We start from the raw sequence: 22547 nt of genomic DNA, 5'->3' as shown, positions 1-22547 counted from the left end.
TTGTAACTCTGAGAATTGCTGTAGGTACCGTCGCAGCATTTATCATGGAGCTGTAGGTGTTAGCTGATTTATCTTTTTTCCAACTTGACTACAACTTACTTAAAGGACAGGAATTTTGAAACCACTATTGAGGTGGGTTCCTGTGACAAGGTAGGTGCCTGTTGAATCACTGAGTGGACTGAATGATGAGTCAATTAATGAATGAGCCAGTCACACTACAAGGTGGCTGCCTCTTTCCTCCACAAGAGGGGCCAGGCCAGACAAGCTTGAGCTCTTATCACAGCAGAAATCTGTGTCAAAGTCTTCCCTGACCTTTTACTCAGCCCTCTACCCTCTTCCTAAATGCACTGCCCAAGCAGAAAAAAAATAAAAGAAGAACTGTGAAACTCTCTTTTTCCCCCTCACTACTTTGCACCCAAGAAGAAGACTCTCTCCCAGATGTGCTGCCCAGAGAGGCACGCTGGTCCCTGGGATCCAAGAAGGCAGAGAAGCCTTTTGGAAAAACATCAATTGGAAAAACCCATCACCAGCCAGCCCTGCACCAGGCCTCTCCCCTGCTGAGTTTGCTCCTTGCTTGAAGTCTACAACTCACCCATTGTTTATGTTCCCAACCCTGAGTTCAGGGGCATCTGCAATTTAATTTGAGCCAAGGATAGACAGGGCTGTTCTCTGTTAGAGTTGTAAGAGTGTAAACAACCTTCCAGGCTGAACTTCGGATGGCATTTTCCGGCCCCACCCCTACCCTGGACCTATAAATACCTTTCATCACTTTCCAAGATCACCTTCATCAGGCTCAGATGGTGGCAACTTGTCCCCAAGGCTGGAAGACATCACTTGGAGTAAATGGAAACAAGAGTGGCTGGGATGGGTTGGTAAGGACAGGGGATGGGAGGAGCAAGGGATAAAGGCTGAGAGTTGTCAGAGAAGGGAGGGGGAAAAGGTTCAAGGAGAAAAGAGATAGGCTTGGTTGGGGGTGGGGGAGACCTCGCCCATCCAGGAAGCCTGGAAATGAACACTTCAGGCCCTGTGGGGTGCTGGCAGGGCTATCCACAAAAAGGAGAAGCAAGATTCAGTCCTCCAGATTCACTCTCACAGTCTGTCTGCTTCTGTTACTGCCGTCCCTCCCACCAAAAGCATCTTTACCTGCACATAATTACCAGGACTCCAAACTACCCACCTCAGGGACTCTGAGGATGACAAGCGTACACTAGGGGAGGGCATCTGGAAGGACAGCAGAGAGAGCACTGATAAGGACGTAGAGGTGGGCATGCCCTGGCTCATTCACCTTGGGAAGGCCACTCTGTATCTCCTCCATCCTCACTGCCCTTGGTCCTGCCCACCCACACCGGAGATTACTGTCACATCTGTCTCAGAGACAGAGACAGAGCATCTCATGTCACATCCATCACCCACTGTCTGCTTGTAGGTGACATACCTTTGGTTTTTTTCACTGTAATTGCAGACAAGATCCTCATAAAGAGCAAATCCTTCCTGGAAGATAGCCTACCATGGCCACAAGGCAGAGAGGCCCTTCCAGCCCTCTGTGGTAACCTGTGTCTATTACCACCTGTGTGTGCACACTCACATACACACAATCCCCATGCACCACCCCCACCTGACAACTCAAAGCCATTTGCAGCAGCAGTCCCCAGGCTGGGCCTCTGGGCCTTCCCAGAGAGTCCCCGGTCCTCACACACCAGGTCCCCCTGCATGCAGCTGCCAGGCACCTTCCAGGCCAGCAGCCCCTGAGATGCCACACAGACTTTTTCACTGTCGTCCAGAGCTTCTTAAGTGCCTCTGATATACACCATGTGTCCCAACAGGAAAACACACACTCATCAACTCTACAAAATGCTCCAGATGTGATCAAAGCCAGAGAGCCAAAAGAAAATGGGGGGGGGGGGGGTGTTCAGGAAGGGGGCTGTTGGGGGAGAAGTAGAGAAAAATCCAAGAACTTAGGGTGAGAAGTGCCCTGATGGCTATGAGTCCCAGGGATAAAATTCAGAGCTGGGGTCCAGACTCCCGGGCTCTAATCCCCAGTTCAACTTTGCCTTCCCATGCAGTCCTGGGCCTTGTCCCCACTTCAGCTTCAGGACTGAGGTTCTGTCTCTGCAAACCACAGGAAGTTAGCCCTGGGAGGGATGCTGCAGGCCACCTGGCCTACCCTTAGTCTGTAAGTGAGGAAGGTGGTATGTAAGCTAACCTGCCTGGGGCATCATTCACCGCCTCCAATCCCACACACTCTTCTACCTCCAGTATCACCACCATCTGTACTAAATGTCAACAGGTTACAGTGTTGCAGAGTAAAGATTCCTCATTTGGAAGTGGCCTTTTAGTTCTGTAAGAGTATTTTAGCTCCTCTTTCATGAAGTGAGGAGAAAAATCTGAACGGCCCTTAAGAAATCTCCCAGATCTAAATTCCTAAGCCCCCCAATCTCTGCTGCAACCCCAGAATAAGGAGCCAAGTCTGTTTTGAGCTTGATCTTTTTTTTTTTTTTGAAGCAGAGTCTCACTTTGTCACCCTCAGTAGAGTGCTGTGGCATCATAGCTCACAGCAACCTGAAACACTTGGGCTCAAGTGATTATCTTGCCTCAGCCTCCCAAGTAGCTGGACAGGTGCCCACCACAACTCCCGGCTATGTTTAGACCCAAGTAGCTGGACAGGTGCCCACCACAACTCCCGGCTATGTTTAGAGACGGGGTCTCACTCTGGCTCAGGATGGTCTTGAACTCATGAGCTCAGGCAATCCACCCACCTTGGCCTCCCAGAGTGTTCAGATTACAGGCATGAGCCACCGCTCCCAACCTGTTTTGATCTTAAAGCTCCAGGAGACACTTTGAGCTCACACTTGAATGTCCAATCACATTCTCCACTAAGCCTACCAACCGCCTTGGGGCCTCTTCCCAGGAGTTGTCTGCCCATGTGAGTGTGTGTGTCTCCCTGAAAGTGGAGATAAGATAACAGGCTCCAATAATATACTGCCTGGGATGTGGGGCAAGTGGCTTACTTGTCCACTCTGTGCTACAATGTCCACAATCTTGAAAACAGAGACAATGATCATGCCACGTCCACAGGTGACCATGACGACTCGGTTAGATCACACACCCAGTGGGCATGGTGAGACCCATCTACAGAGAGGGCAGGGCAGTGGTGAGTGAGCAGTAGGCACTAGCAGCCCCACTAGCACGGCCCCCCATTTGTGGTCAGGGAGCAATGCCTCACACCCAGTGGGGCACAGCCTGGGGAGACCCCGGGTTAGTTAGGACATGGAAGTCTGAGGAGAAGGGGAAAAGAGTCTCAGAGTTCAGAGTTACGGTGTCCACACTGCCCCCATGTCCTCTCTGAAGGACAGAGGACATCTAAGAGGAGAAGTTACTCTTCTCGCCTACCTCTCCATCTTGTTAGACACAAGGAATATAATTCTAGTTCCTTTTCAGTGCCCCAAACAGAAAAATCCCAGATCTTTCAAAAGTAAAAGCCAATCTGATCATTTCAGCTCCACCCACATATTGTACACCTCAATAACATACTCTTTTTCTTAGGACACGATCCAAAATTCTTACCCAGTCTACCAGCTCCTCCATGGCCTGGGTCCCCCTCACTACCCCTACTGCAGAGGTAAAGCTGCAGCATCCCAGCCTTTCCCTACCAGCAGCAGGGCACCCCACATGGTGGAGAAGCCAGACTCAAGAATCCAAATCCTACTTCTCTTAACCCACTAATTGCGTGACCTTGGGACACTTACTAACCTCTTTGTGCTTCAATTTCCTTTTCAGTAAAATAAGGATAATAGTATCTGTCTCAAAGGGTTTTTGTGACTTGCCAAATGCAAAGGGCTTACATAGTGCCTGCCACATAGCAAGCTTAGTGTAACCATTAGCTGTGGTCATTATTTTCCTCATCTTTGCTTCAGCTCATCCACTACATCTTAGTTTAAATGTCACTTTCTCTGGGAAGCCTTCTCCACCTAGGTTAGATTGCCCTATATCAGAATTCTGGTTACACCCTGTCCTCTATAGTAATCTGTGCCATCTTTCCAATTAGCTATGCATTATTTGTCTTATTGGCCAGATCATAAGCTCCATGAGGTCAGACCTGAATGACCACAACTCTAGATTTGCCTGAGATGGTCCTAATTTACACCGTCATCACAGTGTGGTAGACTGGACTGGTGTTCAGTAAACATTAACTTCTCTCTGCTTAAGAACTTGTATACCTGTACTTTCCAGCTCCATGGATCTGTGTGTGGCCACATGACTTGTTTTGGCCAAAGGAATGCTGAAAAATGTGATTCCAGCAGTTGTCTTAAGAGGTACTGCCTGTTTTCATTCTTTACTTGAGCTCTTGTGATCCTCCGTGAGAGGAACATGCCCCAGGCAGTTGCTGATCCAAGCAGAATTTGCAGACCTAGCTGGCTGTCAGATCACCAGAGGTCTTAACTTCCTTAATTCACAAAAATCAAACCCTCAGGAGAAGAGCTAGTATATCCAAATGGGATATGATTTCACCGGACTGGACAAGAGAGGAACTAGACCATGGTGAGCAGAAGACCATGAAGAAAAGTGAAAAGGATGGAACCACAGCCAATAGAAATCTACGTGCAGCACCTACTGGGGTTTTCAGGAGATTCAGTGCCCCCGAGTGGAGCAGAGATGCCATTCGTATACAGCTGCTTCACTTCTGTCAGCAGAGCAGCTTGTCTTCCTGCCAGGGGCTGAGGACCGGGCAGCATGTCAGCCGAAGGGACTGCTGCCATTTTGTTAGACCTGATGACAGCTGCAAATGATGCCACTGCCCTCCGGTGCACTAAAACATAATGAAAAGTTCAAAATCCCAGTCCTTCCATCGCCTGTCTCTCTTAACTATGTTCAGTTGAATATGAATTCTATGAAAGAACAACTCTAAGGCCTGAGCCTTCCAGTGTGTGTGTGTCCCAAGTCCCTGCTGCAGGCTGAGCTCCAGAAACTCCTCACGCCTGAGCCAACCATTTGCCAGGAGCACACAGCCATCCCTGGCAGACACCCAACTGTCAAAATCATCAAATAACCTTGAGATAATCCCTAGAAGGTACCAGAAGACAACAGCAGTCTCTCGGGCAGAGATCTTGAAGGTTCGTGTGTGTGTGTTTTCTTTCTTATGTCTGTGACTTCCAGACCTACAAAATGCTGTGGTTTTCTGTTTCTAAAACAGAGGCATGTGCCTGTAGGAAAAGCCTGGGCGTGCCGGGCTAATTAAATTTAGCTATCTTGCGGGTGTTGTTGTAACGTGTGTTCCGCCGATGTTATTCAATGTGTTAAGACGTTTTCTGTTTATGTTGGTTACATACCCATGTGGTGTGGGTGGAGAACATCACTCCAGGGAACATTGTTAGCAGGAGTGGAGAGCTCGGGGGTTCCAGAGACACACATGGCCAAATAGTGGCTCACGGGATCAAACAGTTGGGCTGTGTCTATGGTAACCCATCCCAGGGCCAATCCCCTCATTACTTCTGAGAAGTCCCTCAGATCTACCTGAGATCTTGACTCCCACAGATAAAACTGCACCTGCCTGGAGGCTTTGTGGAAAAGACACCACTACCAGGGAACTTCAGTAAGTCCACAGGGGCTGGATAACTTACCTAGAGTTTCCCCAGAAGAGGGGGGGAAGGAAGAACTGAACTTACACATTTCCACTCTCACCGGCCAGCTGTGCACACAGCAAGGCCTAAGCCCTTCCTGACCCCTTCTGTTTTGCCACCTGCCTGAATTCCAGAGTACCCATTTGAGAGCATCTCCTGTCACTCCCCACTGTCACAATCCCTTTGTCTCGCTCTTCCTCCACTCTCTCAGGTGTCTCCTCCAACCCCTCCCTGCAGCTCCGAGTCCTTCTCAGCTCCTCTGCTTCAGCCCATTCTCAGTCCCTTCTTTCAATATCTGACCAAGAATGCCCAAATTCCAGTCTTGTAAATCTCCCAACCTTATTTCTTTTCTCTTTCAGATCTCTGCTTTCTACTTAAAACTCACTTGTCCTATAAGTCTCATCTTTTCTCTCATTAACCACACCAGAGCCAGTGTCTAAACCCTTTCAAACCTTTCACCACCTTGCGCAGCACTGCTCTGCACAGCTCTGAACATGAGGTTCCTGTTGATGCTACTTGACAGCTCTGTGACCTATATCAGACATTTTCTCTGGTATGTACCTTGTCCCATCCTTACACTTGAAACTCCCCATTTTCCCTCTTGTTTAAGACCACAGACTATTCCCAGTACAAAGCTCTCCATTTGGTAGACCCTCGATGCACTGACTCACATTGTATTTTAAGAAAAGGTCTTTGATAGACTGGGTTTCTTGTGAACTCCCAACACAAGCAATGTGAGCAAAATACAGCTCTTCACAGTGAGGGGACCCTGTTATATCATCCTCAGTCTGGTCCCATCTCTGAGGGGCCCCGAGCTTCAGAAACATCATTCATTTCACCCTTCCCAGGAAACAAAAGAGTTCTCTTGTACTACAAAGGTAGACTCCCTGTAATTTCCACACCCAACAGAAGCCAGACTCCAGGTCAGACAGTGGAAACATCTTACTTTGTGCTCAGTACTAACTTGCTTGGGTGTCTGGTTACTGAAGCTGCGACCCAGACAAAGCAGCCAATTAGAGTGGGGAACAGAAGCTACTCCGTTGACAAAAGTAAGAAGTGACAGCTGACAATCTGACAACATGGAAGGAATCAGAAAAAAAAAAAAAAAAGACCATAAAAAATAGAAATGAGAAATCAGAAACATAGCATTCAAGGGTTGCTGAACAGAGGCCCTGAGAGTGATACGTCACTCCTGCTAAGCACAAAGATGACCCTACTGTAAAACAAGTCGGCTGTAGTCAGCTTGCTGTGCTTACCAGCAGACCACACCACAGTTTTCCTTGGCGATTGGTAATTCAAGGGATTAATACTAGATAGCTGAAGTATCTGGGGACACTTCAGCTGAAGCGAGCTCTATGGCACCTTCGGCCACATGGCATAATGGGGAAAAAAAAAAAAAAAGATTCTAGAGTTAGCCTGGGTTTGAATTCCAGATGAGCTTGCTCTGTGGCTTTGGGAAGCCTTTGCCTCATTGAGCTCAGTAGCCTCATCTGTAAAATAAAGGTAATAATAGCCACTTTGCAGGGTTGCTGTGAGGCACAGTGGTCACACATACGTGTAAAAAGTGCATAGTTACAGTGCATTGATTTACAACAAAAACCATAATCATATGATTATACAATATTTATGAGGTACAACATGTATCAAAACTCTTGAGCTAAAGAACCACATAAAATTCTGCTACTTTAATGAATATAAGACTTTCCCCACAGAGAGCAGATAAATCATAGCCTAATCCTCACAGTGATACTGTAGGTAGGTAACACAGAGGATGTTACCTCTATTTCATAGCTGAGGAAACAGAGGCTTGAGAGAGAATGACTTGCCCAAATATTACATCAACTGGAAACAAAGCTACAGCCCAAACTTGGCTCTTTTCATTCTTTTTTTTTTCTTCTTCTTCTTCTTCTGGACATTTTCTTATCATTCTTAACCCTCTGCTCCTCAGAAGTGTCCCCAGATAAGTACTCTGGGTTTGATGGCCATGCTATTTATCTTTTAATTCAATAAGCATCAGCCTCACTCACTCTCCATTTTCATCCTAGAGGAAGGTGCTCTTACTCCGTTAGGTCTGCCTTCATGTAGACACCTCTCCACGTCCTTGATCACGTTGCTCTTCCTGCTGTGAAATATTTCCAGCCTGGTTGAGTTTTCTCAGTTGAACACATGTGACACTTTGCCGTGATTTGGTAAATCACCAAGTAATGTGATCCTAGTTTGGTTTCTAAAACATTGTCTGAGAATCTCAGTGGTCTCTATTGTTACAGCATACCATATGTATATTTCTAGAAAAAGCTACAGTCACCCCGACCCTGCAAAGATCACTGCCTGTGCCCATCATCACAGATGACTAGCCTGGGAGTCAATTTACTTTTTCTACAGGTTCACAACTGCTTTTTGTCAATCTTCTCCATCAGTTTGTGTCTTTCCCAGAATAGCCCCGTAGCCATCTATGAGTAGGGAGATTTCACTGTTAATTTACGCCTTGCAAGAATAGGGCTCCCCTATCCTTAATTCATCTCCACATGCCCAGCACCAATGTCAGACAGTGTAAAATACACACTGGCTCAACTCCACTGGGTCAGGTGCATATGAGCCTCCTCCTTTGAGCTTCACTCTGTGCAGCTCCAGGAAACAGAACTAAAACCAAAACTAAGGAAATCAGCAGAGTTCTCACTCCGGTTCCATGACCTCCTAGTGGCTAGAAACGTCCAACAGAGAAACAAGCTCCTTCTGAGGTAAGATGCTCCCTATTCTAAGAAAAAAAATCAAGCAGAGGCTACATGCATATGCTGGGAAAGGAATTCTCCATCCCTTCCCTCCAAGGCAGCTATGATCTGTCTGATCTCTAAGCTTCTTTCCACCTTCGTGATATTGTGGTTTGTTCCCAGGGGATCTCTGGATAACTGAGAGTTTATTATACTCAAGGCCAAAAGGACACACAACATATATAGGTTGTCATATGTTTTCAGACCAGTATCAGTTTTTCTTCCTCCCTGGGAAATGGATATGTGACATAGGGGTCAAGGAGGCAATGCGCTGGTGAACAAGACAGCACTTTGTTTCCTCAACTCTGCCCTAGAACTCTGAGTGGCCCTGAGGAATGTGGAGGCCTCTTGGTGTCTCAGGATCCACCATCTGTACTATGTGGCTGATACTGCAGGAAGGGAGATAAAGCATGTGATCTAACACACGAGCCACCATCTATGGAAGGCTGTTGAGAGGCCAGGAGGCCACTCTAGATGACAGAGATAACCATGGCTATAATCTTGAATTAGAGCTGAGAACGGTATCTGGCAATTCCCGTTTCCATTGGTCAGGCACAGTACCAACACCTTCCCTCCAAAAGGGTACCCCTGGGGTAGAGCAGTGGGCGGTGGAGGAAGTGAGAGAAGGGGGACTAGGGCAGAGCCTTTCACAGCTAGAGCTGATTAACAGGCTGACATAGAATGTAACACTATGATCCTTCTTGTTTCTGCCTCACCACAGTGGGTTTCTGTCTGCTTTTCTCTGCCTGCTCTCACCCCTTAGAAGTAAAAGAATATTCTTCAGGCCCATGAGGTATTATTTCTCTCCAGTTAGACATTTCCCAGCTAACTCCAACCCTAAAGTGCTAAGCCCTGTGTTCAGACCACAGTGCTGGGCCCGCTCAGCCTCTCCCCTTAGCCTCCCCTCAGGGCCCATCCAAGCTGGTTTCTTTCCAAACCTGGATTCCCTGCTAGCTCATAGGCAGAGTAAGGGACATGGGCCAGGTTGGTAGAAAATTCTCACAGATGACTGACCACTCCCAGTCAACAGTGAAGACAGATTCAGGTTGGGGTCAATGTGATGTTTGGCTATTAATATCAGGTTCAACAATAAATCTGGATAAGGGCAGTCTAGGCTGGTGATTAAATATACATTCTTTAGCCTCTGTCCTTCAGAAAGCAACATTTCTGATTCAAATGTCACCTCCCCAGGAAGACTTTCCTTGTCCTGCTAATAGTGATCAGTTTTCGTCTGCTGCCCCACACTGTCATGTTTGTGTAGTACGACAGTCCTGAAAGGCCTCACTTCACCCTGCCTTGCACACGTCTGTCTCCCTACATTACCGCTAGATCCTGAAGGCAATAAACCCTACCCTCGGGCTTCTTGCATTTCTCTACTCCCAAGCAGAGACTTGCTGACTGTAAGCTTCAGTGAATGTTTACCGAATTGAGCTCAATTGTCTTTCTAAATCCCAAGGAAAGATCAAGGAGAAGGCAGCAGGGCTAAGGAAATAAGTAATCATGCATTGATAAACATTTTTCTCTCTCCATTCCCTCCCCCAAAAAAGCTGTGGCGGGACCTCCCCAAGCCCAGCCTGCTGAGAAGCCTCCTAAGAAAGAAAGTAGCCTCCTCTGTCTCCCTCCTGGAGGAATCTGGATGGATGCGTCACATCTCAGAAGGGCAAAATTAGGGCCCCGAGACCAGGAGCAATGAGTGAAATCACACAGCCTACTGGTGGCAGTCACCTGGGGAGCACTGGCAAGGACAATGCCTTTGCCCTGCAGGAGGAGAAGGAGAAGGGCGAGTCAGTTCCCAGGATACCGGGGTTCTGGGAGAGGTGTAGGCTTTTAAGACAGTCGAGATGTAAAGCAAGGTGGGGGGCACAGTGCCACCCAAAGCCTCTTGACATGACATCCCAAGGATCGCTCTCAGATCCTTGTGGAAGCTGTTCCATATGTCAAGGCTTCATCTGGGGACATTTCTTGGGTTGTTTTGCTGTTGTTGTTTTTGAGACAGGGTCACCCTGGCTAAAGAGCAGTGATGTCATCATAGCTTACAGCAACCTCAAACTCCTGGGCTCAAGCAAGCAATCTTCCTGCTTCAGGCTCTCAGGTATCTGGGAGTACAGGCGGGCACCACCACACCTGGCTAATTTTTCTGTTTTGGGTAAAGATGAGGTCTCACTTTACTCAGTCTGGTCTCTGACTCCTGAGCTCAACCCTCAGCCTCCCAGAGCGCTGGGGTTACCTGGGACATTTCTAATAGAACTCCAGAGCTGCGACATGGATGCGTTTCAGGCTTGGAGCTTGATTTTGAGTTTGAAGCCCCACCCATGAAACAACCCTCGCTGAAAGAAGTGAAAGAGTTGGGACCATCATCCCTCTTCAGACCATAATCCTAGGGTGGTAGAGAAAAGGTGGTAGAGTGCTCCAGTGCACTACCCCCTTGGCAAATCCCCCAAAGTCAATGAGTTGCAATTTCCCTCAGCCCAGTGAACTTCCAGAATGCTCTCTCTCATGCTGTCACCAGCAGGCAGTGGCAGATGCATAAAAAGGTTTTTGGACAGCAGTTTCAGCAAAGTATAGTCAGGAGCTAACTCAAAGTCAGAAGATGCTTAAAGCCTATCATTTTGTCTCATCTATATCAAAAACTTTCAAGCTAAGAATATCAGCCTATGAGCAAATATTAATTCTAGTGAAAAGACAATTCATGGTCCTGAGTCATACTGGATCAAACCTGCACAAATCCAAAAAGCCTCAGGTCCCCAAATTCCCTCAGAAAATCAAAGCTGTTTCCCTCCCGATCCTTGAGGTACTGGTAGAACCAGAGTAGTGCAGGCAGAAATCTCCTCCTCTGGCTGTAAAAGCCCCTGTATCCCCCCCCCCACCCGCTCCAGGGGTGAGACAGCCATTTTACAGTAGTTCGGGCATCATTTCCTATTGTGTTAGCCACAAGCTATGTTTCTGCCAGGGCACAAGCGCTGCTGGCTGAAGTTTCCAGAGAAACCTGGGTCCCTGCTGGATGCCCCCCAGGGAACTTTCAGACAACTTCTTCATACACACTCACACACACACTCGGCTCAGGCCTGTAGGGCCCAGGTTTTCCAGAACTAAGGTAGGACCCAGGGTAGAGAGTGCTGGGCTGGGAGAGACTAGTGAGAAGTGTCACAGTGGAGCCTGCTGGGCTCGCAGGGCAGTGCAGCCCGATGGAAGCAGGGACGAGGGCACAGGGAAAGATATCGTGCCTCCTCTCTGTAAGCTATCAGCACCCGGGAGAGGAGCCTCAAGCCCCAAGACCCACATTAGGCTTCAAAGGCTGCCGACTGGGAAGGACATCCAGCCCTGGGCTCTCAACACAAGCAGATCTCCCACAGCACTGAGCTGTCAACTGATCCCACAAGGGTTTTAGAATGTTCCAGATGCCTGGCATAGGGGAGGCACACAGGGGTCTCCCAAGGAGAAACAGAAGCTCCAACTGAAAGTAAGCAGCTGAGTATCCAAGCAAATAGGCAGGAAATAGGCCACACCTTTGCATAAATTATCATATTCCACTTGCAGCCAGACGCCCCTGTCCCCCCCAATCCTTGAACACTTACCATATGAACACACTTTCTCCCCTCCCCATCAGTAAGTAGTCATGGGGCAAAACTGTCAGAGGATGGGGCAGCCATGCCTCAGGGGCCGAGGTCCCCAGCAGGAGGTGACAGGAGCATGGGAGGAGACATGGAAGAAGAGAGAAATGGTACTGAAAGGACACTCCCAAGCCTCTGAGTTGGACTGCGGTGTGGGAGGGGGAGCGGGTCCCAAGGCTAGGCGAGGATGATGAGGAAGAAAGAGAGGCCTTTGACAGAACCAGAGACATGAGGAGTTTGGGGCAGAGCATGCTACCCACCACATGTTATACCCCTGATTTCTCTTTATAAGCCCTCCAGGCACCTTCACATGGCTTCTCTGTCTCTGCCCCCCTCGGCCCCCAACTCCCCCTCATTCCATCCCTTTCATTCCTTCTTTCCAGCACCTCCTGAAGTCATAGAGTTCCTGGTTCCTAATGTCCCTGGGAAGACACAAGAGGGGCCACCTGCTTCTGCTCTGCACACAGGCACACTGTGTCCCATCCCACACACCTTCCCTGCCCCCAGCTAGGGTCCGAGGGATGCCTGTCCGAGGCTCAGTGTGCCTTGCCCAGGGGCTGAGAGAGGCCCAGCCACCTAGTCTGCTTGGAGCCATGCACAGCCTGCACCAGCCATGCCCTGTCTAGACAGATATGCACTCTCCGTCCTCAGGAATCCCTAGGCCCCAGAGCAGGGCTGTGCTCCAAAGGCAATTCTTCCCCTGCAGGTGAGTCTGCTTTGGTGGCCAAAACCAAGCACATATTGGAGCCATTTCCCATTTAGCTGGCAATGAGTCACCTGAAGTCTCTGGGGGAAAAAGACAGGGCTGTCTGGTAGGCAGAATTTTTATATTTTAATCATACTTTTAAAAAACAAAGGGGTAGTTGGAGAAAACAGGCGACAGAGTGGGTGGCCACTTGAGACTGGGAGAGAAAGATCAAAGCCCACCAAGAAAGGAGCAAGCAGCCTGGGCGTGGCCTAGGGAACAATCTAGGTGGCCTGTGCTATATGAAAGGCAGCCAGGGGACAGGAGACACTGGGCAAGGGGTGCCACAGTCGCAGCACCCCATGCTCCTGCTCCCCATCCCCCAAGCCCCCCAGCTAAGGGTTTTCAGCAGGAATAAACACCTGCTTCCAAAAGACGTCCAACCCAGCCCCAGTTTCCTGGGAGGGCTGCCACCTCTGTGTGTAGGAGGTAAGCCTGCCCAAACTCTGGTCTCTGTACTGCTTTCTGTTTCCAACAAGCTGGAATTCCTCTCTCTAGACTCAATTCTTCTGGCGGCTACCCCTCCACAATCCCTGCCCAGGGCAGCCAGCCAGGGACACTCTCTATTCTCAGCCTGACTAGTTGGCGCATTAGGAGACCACACGTGACTATGGGACAGGGAGTCCATCAGATCAGTCTCAGGGCCTCCTCCTGCGGGCCCCAGGCCCCTACATTTGCCCAGTGAAAACTTTCTACCAAATACCCTCCCAGATCTAGGATGACCTCCCAATTTAGGATGACCAGGACCCAGAGACCAAAGAGGGAATGGAGCCTGCCCAAAGAAACAGTAGCTCTCGGGACCCATGTCTCCAGACTCTCAGCCCATATCTTCCCACTTCACAGGGCTGGTGTGCAACATTCCACTCTCCACCCCTGGTCCTACCTTTGCTCTGGAAGAAGGCTGGGCTCTAAGAGTCTAGCTTCTAGAGCCCTCAACCTACCCTGTTTCCCCCAAAATAAGACAGTGTCTTACTTTAAGGTGTGCTCCCAAACATGCGCTAGGTCTTATTTTCAGGGGATGTCTTATCTTTCCTGTGAGTAGGTCTTATTTTCGGGGAAACAGGGTATCATAAACTACTCAGACTTACTCCATCCTAGTAAGATCTTTCAAAAGACTTTCCATTGCTATTCTGTAGAAGCTGGGAAAACTTCCAAGGTGCCAGGCAATAGGACATCATTGTGGAGGCAGCACTGTAGGGAGGAATTCCAGGACCAATCTCTCCTCCATTCTAAATTGGAAAGCCATAGGAAGCCCACATTCCCTGTAAAGTCACCAGTGTATCCTCTATGTGATCTGCCACATTGTCGCTTCCCTTGGTCAACACTGTGGTGACTTGGGGCCCAAGAATTAGCTCCTCAATCTAGGCCCTTCCTTAGGACAAGATTAAGGAAATGAATAAGAGAGACAGCTCCCTCCCTTCTTTCCAAAGACCAGGCAGGGAAAGAGGACACAGTGCCGAAGACCCCCAAATGAAGTCACGGCCAATCAGTCTACACGAGCTTCTGCCCCACACGGCCTCCATTTCCCTGCCCTGTCCCCAGGGGCTTCCCCCGCTCCACCCCATGAACCAGGGGATCATGCAAGCTAGAAAAGAAGCCCCTCTCTTTGAACAGACTGCCAGTGGCCAGAAGGGTCGATGCTATAGCTTTCAGGATTTGCATCTCCAGAATCCTCCCCAGAGTCACCTTCCTCATCTTACCTGATGAGGTCAATAGGTTGAAACTTGTAAAACACTCCATATCGTGCCCACTCTTGATACAGCAGCTAAACAAGAAAAATAAGGCAACCGGTTAGTGGTAGAGGTGAAAACATGTTCATCTCATTTTGCACATCCTAGCAAGTCAAAGTTTTATCACCAAAGCCCAGCTTCTAGGAAATTCCCATGAGACATCCACAAGGGAGAGGCTGCAGGAACTGGCTTTTTCTTCTCCAAATAATCAAGGTGATCTTTATCCCATTCCAGGGTAGTCCTACACCAAAAAGAAGCAGAAGTGTGGGATGTCCTGAAAGCCAAGCATATCTCCTTGTCTTGCCTAGTCCAGCAAAACGAGCCCTGGCATTCATTATCCACTCATTTAACAACATTTATGGAGTACCTCCTATGTGCCAGGCACTGTCTCCACACTAGTTACAGCAGTAGACCAAAGTCACTGCTTATACTCTGGTGAGGAGAGACAAATATAAACACATAAACATAGAAGAGCCATACATGCGATGAAGAAAAGTAAATCAAGGTAAGGGAGTAGGATGTGAAGGAAGGGAAGGGGGCTATGTTAGATAAGATGGTGAAGGAAGGCCTCTCTGGAAAGGTGACATTTGAGATGAAGGAAGTGGGGAGTGTCCAGGCTACAGAACACTCTTCCTGTGCAAAGGCCCAGCAGCAGGTGCATATGGCATGTCCTGGAAAGAACAGCAAAACAGCGCAGCTAGCACAGAGTGACCATAGGGGGAGCCATGGGACACAATGTCAAAAAGTACCAGAATCACTCAGGGGTGTACAGGCCATGCCAAAATCTTTGGACTTTAAACGAATCCAAAGTCCTCTGCAGTAGAGGAAAGGTTTTCAGCAGGGAAATTTGCAACCGAAGAGAGAAACAATCTGATTTCAGTCATAAAAGACTTATTCCTGATGCTGTGTAGAGAACAGACTCAGAGTGAGCAGGGGCCTCTGGAGGCTACTGAAATGATCCAGGCAAGAGGTAATGGCAGCTTGAACTATGGGGCAATGGGAGACAGAGTGAGAAGCGGCCAATTCTGTTTAGATTTTAAACGTAAAGCCAATAAGATTACTACTGGATTGGATGTGGGGTGAGAAAAACTGAGAACTTGGCCTGGGCCATAGAGTAAAGGTAACACCTTTTACAAAAATGGGAGAGACTGGGAAGAACAGGCCAGAGGGGGTAGAACCAAGAGCTCATTTGGGAACGCCTTAATTTGAGATGTTCTCTAGGTATTCATGGGGCATGTCAAGTAAGCAGCTGGAAATAAAACTCAGCATTCATAAGAGAGTCCAATAAATTTGGGGGCTACTAAAGAAGAGACATTTATGAAATCATCAAACAGTGGATATAATCACCAAGGAGGAGAGAATAGGTAGGGAAGAGGCCTGAGCTCTGGGCCCTGGGTGCACTACCAGTCAGAGGCCAAGGGGATAGGGATGAGCTAGCAGAGGACACAGAGGCAGCAGCTGGTGGTGTGAAAACGAAGCAGAAGTGTGGTGTGCCCTGAAAGCCAAGGGGAGAAGAGTTTGGAAGAGAAGAAAATAAGCTGTGTCAAATGCTGACGAAGGTCAGGTCAGATGAGAACGGAGCAGTGTCCACTGGATTCAGTGACTGAGGTCACCAATCACCTTGGCAAGAGTGGCTCCAGGGGAGGGTCAGGGCGAAACCTGAGGGAGGTAGAGGCAGGAAATGATGCGGCACACACCTCTCGGATGTTTCTGCAGTAATGTTGGCAGAACTAGCAGGGCCACAAGATTTACTGATCATCTACCAGTAAATAAAGTAATTTAGTAACGGGCTATCATTAGACTTCATCTAGATATCCACGCCGAATAGTCCAATTACATGTCAAGAACGAATAGACTTAGGATACGGCAGCTACTTTGTTACATTCCTTTTTCTTTTTTCTTTTTTTGTAGAGACAGAGTCTCACTGTACTGCCCTCGGTAGAGTGCCGTGGCGTCACACGGCTCACAGCAACCTCTAACTCTTGGGCTTACGCGATTCTCTTGCCTCAGCCTCCAGAGCAGCTGGGACTACAGGCGCCCACCACAACGCCTGGCTATTTTTTGTTGTTGTTGTTGTTGCAGTTTGGCCGGGGCTGGGTTTGAACCCGCCACACTCAGCATATAGGGCCGGCGCCCTACTCACTGAGCCATAGTTCCTGACACAGCACACAGAATTTGCACAGAGATCTGTCCAGGTGAACCTATGCTAATTGGGTGTTCTGAATATCTATTGGGACATCAGCTTTAACCATCGTGTTCATCCAAGAATATTTAAAGACATGATAAAACTGGAATGAGAGAAGGCATTCCTACTTAATGGCTATAGACTTTAATTGTCATAATATCTCCCAGCAACTGCAAAACAGAACGAGAAATTACAGAGGCCCTGAAGGGATGTTCCTACCATTTGCAAAGGAGGAAACCCAGATATAGAAGGCAGTTTCATGGTGCATGCAGAGCAGAGGACCCAGGGTGATGGCTCCTAACCTAATCTAATTGCTATTGGTACATCTCCTCCTCCCTCACCTTGGGGGCTTCTACTGTCCTGGGTTTTGACTCTGTCCCCTGAGCACCAGCCCTGGGCTCTTCCAGCATCTGGTTGTCACAGTGACATCATTTGTGGCCCACAGGGAGGCCAGTTTGCGTCAAGGAGATAGCCAGGGCCCCCCTCGAGGGCTATGGGACGTCACTGTTTGCCTCATAGGCTCTGACCTCCAGAGCAAATTCTTTCCCAAGTCACATTGCTAGACAAAATCTGAGCCTGAGAACACCTATCTGGCACTGCCCTAGAGGGAAAAACAAAAAATGTTCAGAGAAGATAGTGTGGCCCAGTCAGCTCCAGCCCAGACTGACAACCCACCTCAGAAGGCCTACCCCTGGTTAGATCTTGGACCTGCCATTAAGGAACCTACACAAAGTCCCTTTCACAATGTCCTATCCTCTAAGCACAAAGCTGCATCCATAGTTTATGTATATAGACAAAGAGGAGCCACCAAAGCTGTCTGAGCTTGATACAGAAAGACTAGAAAGAAACAGGGCAGACGGTGATTAGGCCACCCTGAAACAGACAGCGGGAGCTACAGAGTACCCATGCTCAGAGGTGATGCAGTAGGTGCACTGGGGTGGCCAGGCCAGCTCATATGCCTTCTATCACCTGCAAAGGAGGCAGAGAGGGAACTGGAAAGTGCTGTAGGTCCTTCCTGACCGCTATGAAAGTCTAATCACATATAGTTAAGACCAAATGGATCTAAACTCCAGGATCCAGCATCCCAGAAGAGACCAGAGGTCAGAGGGCAGGGAGGTCTACCTCGAAGTCTCTGCTCTGTGATGATAAATATGGTTTAAGTAAAGCATGGGGGAGGTGACCACAGTAACTTGTAATAGTCCCTTTAAACTTGCAGAGTCTAGAACCTTCTGTTGCAGCTCTTAGCAAATCTACTTCCCCCCTTAGAGATACAACAGGTATACTCTCTCTCTCTTTTTTTTTTTTTTTACAGTTTTTGGCTGGGGCCAGGTTTGAACGCACCACCTCCAGTATATGGGGCTGGTGCCCTACTCCTTTGAGCCACAGGCACCGCCCCAGGTATTCTCTCTTTACCAACTGGCCAAGGCAACAAATAAACCAGGAAGGAACAGCAGCTCCAAGACACACCTTGTTCCAGAGGACCTGGATGTAATTCCAGGCATGTCCATCTAACCTTTACAGTAAGAAACAACACCCCCCAGGGACCACCTACCTGATGGATCACCGCACATGAGTAGTAAGTTCAGCTCCTTGGGGATCACATTTGACAGTGGGTTACTGAGTTACATATTTCATAAGATTGTAAAGCAATTCAAGTATTAAAAACCCTTTGTGATTACCCTTTGCAATGCCAGAGCGCAGCAAGGTGTTAAGGGCTCATGGCCCTTTCTGGGGCCACAGGCTCCTCAGAGAGCAGCTGGACCTGAGACAGGCAGAAAGATGCCGCAGCCACCTCATGGGACATGGGGACCCTGAGTTGGAAGAGACTTGGATTCTACTCCCAGGTCCTATACTGACCTGTTTGATAATTTGGCAATTTCAACTCTCGAGGTCTTGCTTTCTCCATATGGTAATGTGAAGGTTGGGCAGTGTGGCAACATTAATACTCCAGGGAAACCAAGAAGAAGTACTCTTTTTGCCAGTAAGTCAGGTTTTAAAATGCACTAATGCACTAATGACTCCCTTCACATCGCTTTACTGTCCAGTGGAGAAGACAACCACCTCAGGACTAAAGGTTTAAAAACCACCATAGAAAATCACATTCTGATGTTATGCCTTAGCTTCTCCCCTGCAAGTGGATAAAGAAGCCATGGGGACCCAGCAGGTGCCAGCAGGTGCCAGCCCTGGGGACATGGCAGGAGGCACTTTCACAGGAACCTCCAGGAAAGTAGGCCACTCTGGCTAATGCAAAACTAGGCAGCTTCTGAAAGCCAGGAAAACCTTTATGTACCCACAGGCTGCTCCCTCTTCCTGCTTCCCCAGCTTCTAGCAAAGTGGGAAGCCCCTATTCTCCAGAGGGAGCAAATCTATGCTTAATTACCCTCCAGGCGTAGAGAGGGAGACTTCCAGGCCCCACATGCCTTGGACTGAGTCACCCACCGACACTACATGGCAGCCCTAGGGTGAGCTGCGGGGGATGAGGCTGGCATTCTCCAGGGCTCCTGGGCTTGCCTGGAGTCGGCCTGAAACCAGCCTGGCTCTCCTCGGGAGGATCATGGAAACAGCCACAAATTGCAAGGAAAGGTGAAGGAGAACATCCAGGTACTGGCAGGGTTAGCAGCTTGAGATACCCTTGCAAGTCATCTCAAAAGGCCCCCAGAGACGCCAACCACACTGCCGCTCCCCAGCCTTCTCCACATCCTCCAGCTGCAAATGCAGGGAGTCCCTCCTTGTGCTTAATCAAAATCCTTTCTGCAGCCACCTCAAGAACACTTGACAATTGTAACAGAAACAAGTAAGTATGCTGCCCACATTCCAAGCTCCTGCTCTTTCTTCTTTAGGATACATTGTAGGCACCACCCACTACCACTGAAGCTGCAGAAACAAACCCAGCCCTGTAGTAAGAATTCTTTTGCTGTTCCTTTTGCTGTACACAAGAAGCTCTGTCAATACAACTGAAGAACGCTGGCTGGGGGTTGGACACCAAGCTTTTAGTCCTGACTTCACAATCACTCAAGGACATTAAAAACCAGTCTCCTCTCCTTGCTGGCTACCAGTTCCCCAAATTGAATGGACAGTAAAAGGCTTGTGCCCTTGCTGGTGGCTTCTCATGTGCCCATCATAGCAAAACTCACTTCCCCAACCATGACCTTGGCAGAGGGTACCAGGTGAGGACACCAGGACTTCCCAGTAAACCCAAGGAAATGCCACAAGAAAGAGTTCTCCCATTTTTCAAAGATTCGCTTGTGTTTACAGAACATCCTTCTGAAATCAACATTGGGAGATATCCCCCAAGAGGCAGCTCCACCCTGGCTGGACTCTCCCTGCCTCTCAGCTTCCAACTATCCCACCAGCTGGAGTGTACGATGACTTTATCACCTAAAGGAGCACATTTTCTCCTGGGAAATTTTTTTGTTTAAAGATATTATTGTTGTTAAGAATAATTAAGTATCTTTCAAAAGGCAAATATATATATAAAACTTTAGATGGTCTACAATTCACTTCTTCTATTAGTACAGGTCACAGAAGGCTGACTGATTTCTCCCATGAGTTGTTGTGTGTTCCTGGTCTCTGTAATGTTCCTAGACAGGCTGGGGTCACCACCACGCAGCAGGAGGTTTCTAAGGCAGGCAGTGGATGGCGATGGCCATTTAAAGGGGAGGAACAAGAAATTAGAGAGTGGGAGGACAGAAAATGGTTGGATGAGAGAGGTGAGACGTGGGGGGAAATGCTTCCTCCTTTTCCTTTAAATCTGATGCGGGACTTTTCAGGAAATTAAACACCGAGACTATTAGCATCAGATAGAAAACAGATGAGGTTAAGACATCACAATACTACAGTAGATTCCCTGGGCAGGCAGAGAGGGGACATGTGTAAGCAATCACAGCAGTATTTCTGGAAAAGACCTTTTATGTTTTTAATACTTAACACTTCATAACAGGGACTAATAGGCAGGATAAAAAGAAGGCTGCTCAAAAGGCAACTTGGGGGATGAATGATTTTCCAGACAACAGAGATGGGGGAAGGAAACTTTTTGAGCTTCAGTTCCTCATCCCTCCCACCCTTGCCCACCCTCCTCTGCTCATTAGAGTAGCTGAAGGCTGGGAGAAGCCAGGTAGGAGGATGGCATGAAGGGATCACGCATGGCGGAGGTGTCCCATGAAAGAGGCTGCGGCAGGGAAGGGCACACCCGTGATCCCAGTGTATCAGCAAACAGAACAGACGGATCTAGGCAGAGACTGAGCAGAGCAGCACAGTCAGGAGCTGCAAATGGCCCTGAAGGCTCTGTCTAAAGGCACCCTTTCCTTCCCCTAACTGTAACCTCTAATTCCCAGCTTTTCAGGATCTGCAGCACAACTGGAGCCTCCCTGGCCTTCAGGTTTCTCACCTGTGACTTGGGAGTGGCTAAACTCTCTCTGCCTGCCTAGGGGAAAAGAAGAACATAAAGATGAGCCACCGTGGCGTGGATCATCAGACATTTGAAGCAGGACTTGAGAGCCAGAGGTGTCACCAGCCCCATCTTTGTTTATCGTGGCTGTGTGACCACAGGTCTTTCTATGTCTCCGTTTCTGCAACTATCAGTTAAGGAATTTGGATGACCGATGTTTCTCAATTGGAGCTCTCTTGTTTGGGGAGAGTGAGATGAAGGCTTTGAATGGAACTTTTGGATCTAATGCAGGATAATTAGCAGTGTCATCCCCCAGGCACTAAATGACAGTAGCAACCACACACAGAGATGGCTACAGATGGTCCTCACATTCCCAGATGCCTGGGGGGCTGACAGGGTGAGGAGGATTATGGGGAAACTGTCGAAAACTAGAGAAGCAGGTAAATAGAACACCTAGGACACTTGTAGCCAGTTCTGCACCCATGGTGGCCTCGTGCACCCAAAGCACCTGAAGCAGCATGACAGGGGCTTACCTTTCTGTCATTCATATCCTCCCCTGGACTATCGTATTCACCCTGTGGGAGAAAATAGGATGCTGCTTAAAGCCAATGGAATTATCAAGAACAGATGTCAAGTGAGAAAGGATTTTCTTTTTTATTTTCTAATGTCATCTTTTTCTTTCATTCCCATTTAAGGAAGGTCAAAAGCATGGTCATCAACACACGCCACGTTTACTAGGATAACTTCCCACCTGAAGATGTTCCCCTCACATGTTCAGAGGTCAGCTTGTGCCTCCTCATAGCCAGCACAGAGGCAGAGCTCGGGCCTGGAAATGGGGTAATACCTGACGTGGAAATCACCTAGTGCCCCGCCATGTTCACCCTTGTTGAGAGCTGGCAGGACTCAGCAGTGCCTGTGCCACAGCAAATGCATCAGGAAGGAGAAGGCTCCCACCGGAGCAGTCTCATCTGGCACCGCTGTATGACGGACGTGCACAGTGTGACACTTCAGATAAGCAGGGAGGCCATGGAGGCACATAAGTCAAGGGCCTCTTAGATCCTTCATGAACTGTCTTAAAGAATATCTTTGCTTGTGTCATGAAATGCTCCTAACATTACTCCCAGTCATAAAAAAAAAAAAAAATCTTTAATTATGGTCATTCTGATATTTTTTTACTTAAGCAATAATTTTGAAGGAATTTTGAGATATTTCCTTCAAAAATGTTAAAATAAAAAAATATTGATCTTACATTAGCATGTACCTGTGTGTCAAGGAGGAATGTCATATCTGCACAAAACTGTCATGGTCAAAATATCTCTTTCAGCCAGTCCTGAAAGTGGTGTTTCCCCCAGGCCTCTGAGCTTCCTCCACCACCACCCAAATCTCCATCATCACTTGCATGCCACATCTGTACAGTCACACTCTCACTAGAAACACAGGCAGGGAGTGTGGGGAGAGTGCAAATAAATCCCAGGTCATTGTGCCATCTGGGAAAATCATTGG

At 48.4% G+C, this 22547-nt stretch overlaps 1 protein-coding gene and 1 long non-coding RNA gene across 3 annotated transcripts in view; one reads left to right on the top strand and one right to left on the bottom strand.

The window, feature by feature from the left end:
- ANO2 (anoctamin 2) overlaps positions 1-22547 on the bottom strand; it is a 397918-nt gene that overhangs the window by 231159 nt on the left and 144212 nt on the right. Inside the window, exons 9-10 of the mRNA XM_053557547.1 lie at positions 21578-21619; positions 14443-14507 (exon numbers count right to left, since the gene is read on the bottom strand). Of these exons, the coding sequence (XP_053413522.1) occupies positions 14443-14507; positions 21578-21619 (107 nt within the window). The remainder of the gene's footprint in view (positions 1-14442; positions 14508-21577; positions 21620-22547) is intronic.
- LOC128562523 (uncharacterized) lies at positions 15315-22239 on the top strand. Of its 2 annotated transcripts, none has more exons than XR_008373454.1 (3): positions 15315-15442; positions 17970-18233; positions 21740-22239. It is a non-coding gene; the product is annotated as an uncharacterized LOC128562523 (long non-coding RNA). The 2 variants fall into 2 exon arrangements; XR_008373453.1 differs by lacking the exon at positions 21740-22239 and adding an exon at positions 19498-20205.

Source organism: Nycticebus coucang, chromosome 12 (genome assembly GCF_027406575.1).
Source record: "Nycticebus coucang isolate mNycCou1 chromosome 12, mNycCou1.pri, whole genome shotgun sequence".
Taxonomy (NCBI): domain Eukaryota; kingdom Metazoa; phylum Chordata; class Mammalia; order Primates; family Lorisidae; genus Nycticebus; species Nycticebus coucang.
Note: the sequence above shows the minus strand (reverse complement) of the source record. Positions and strands in the feature narration are given on the sequence as shown.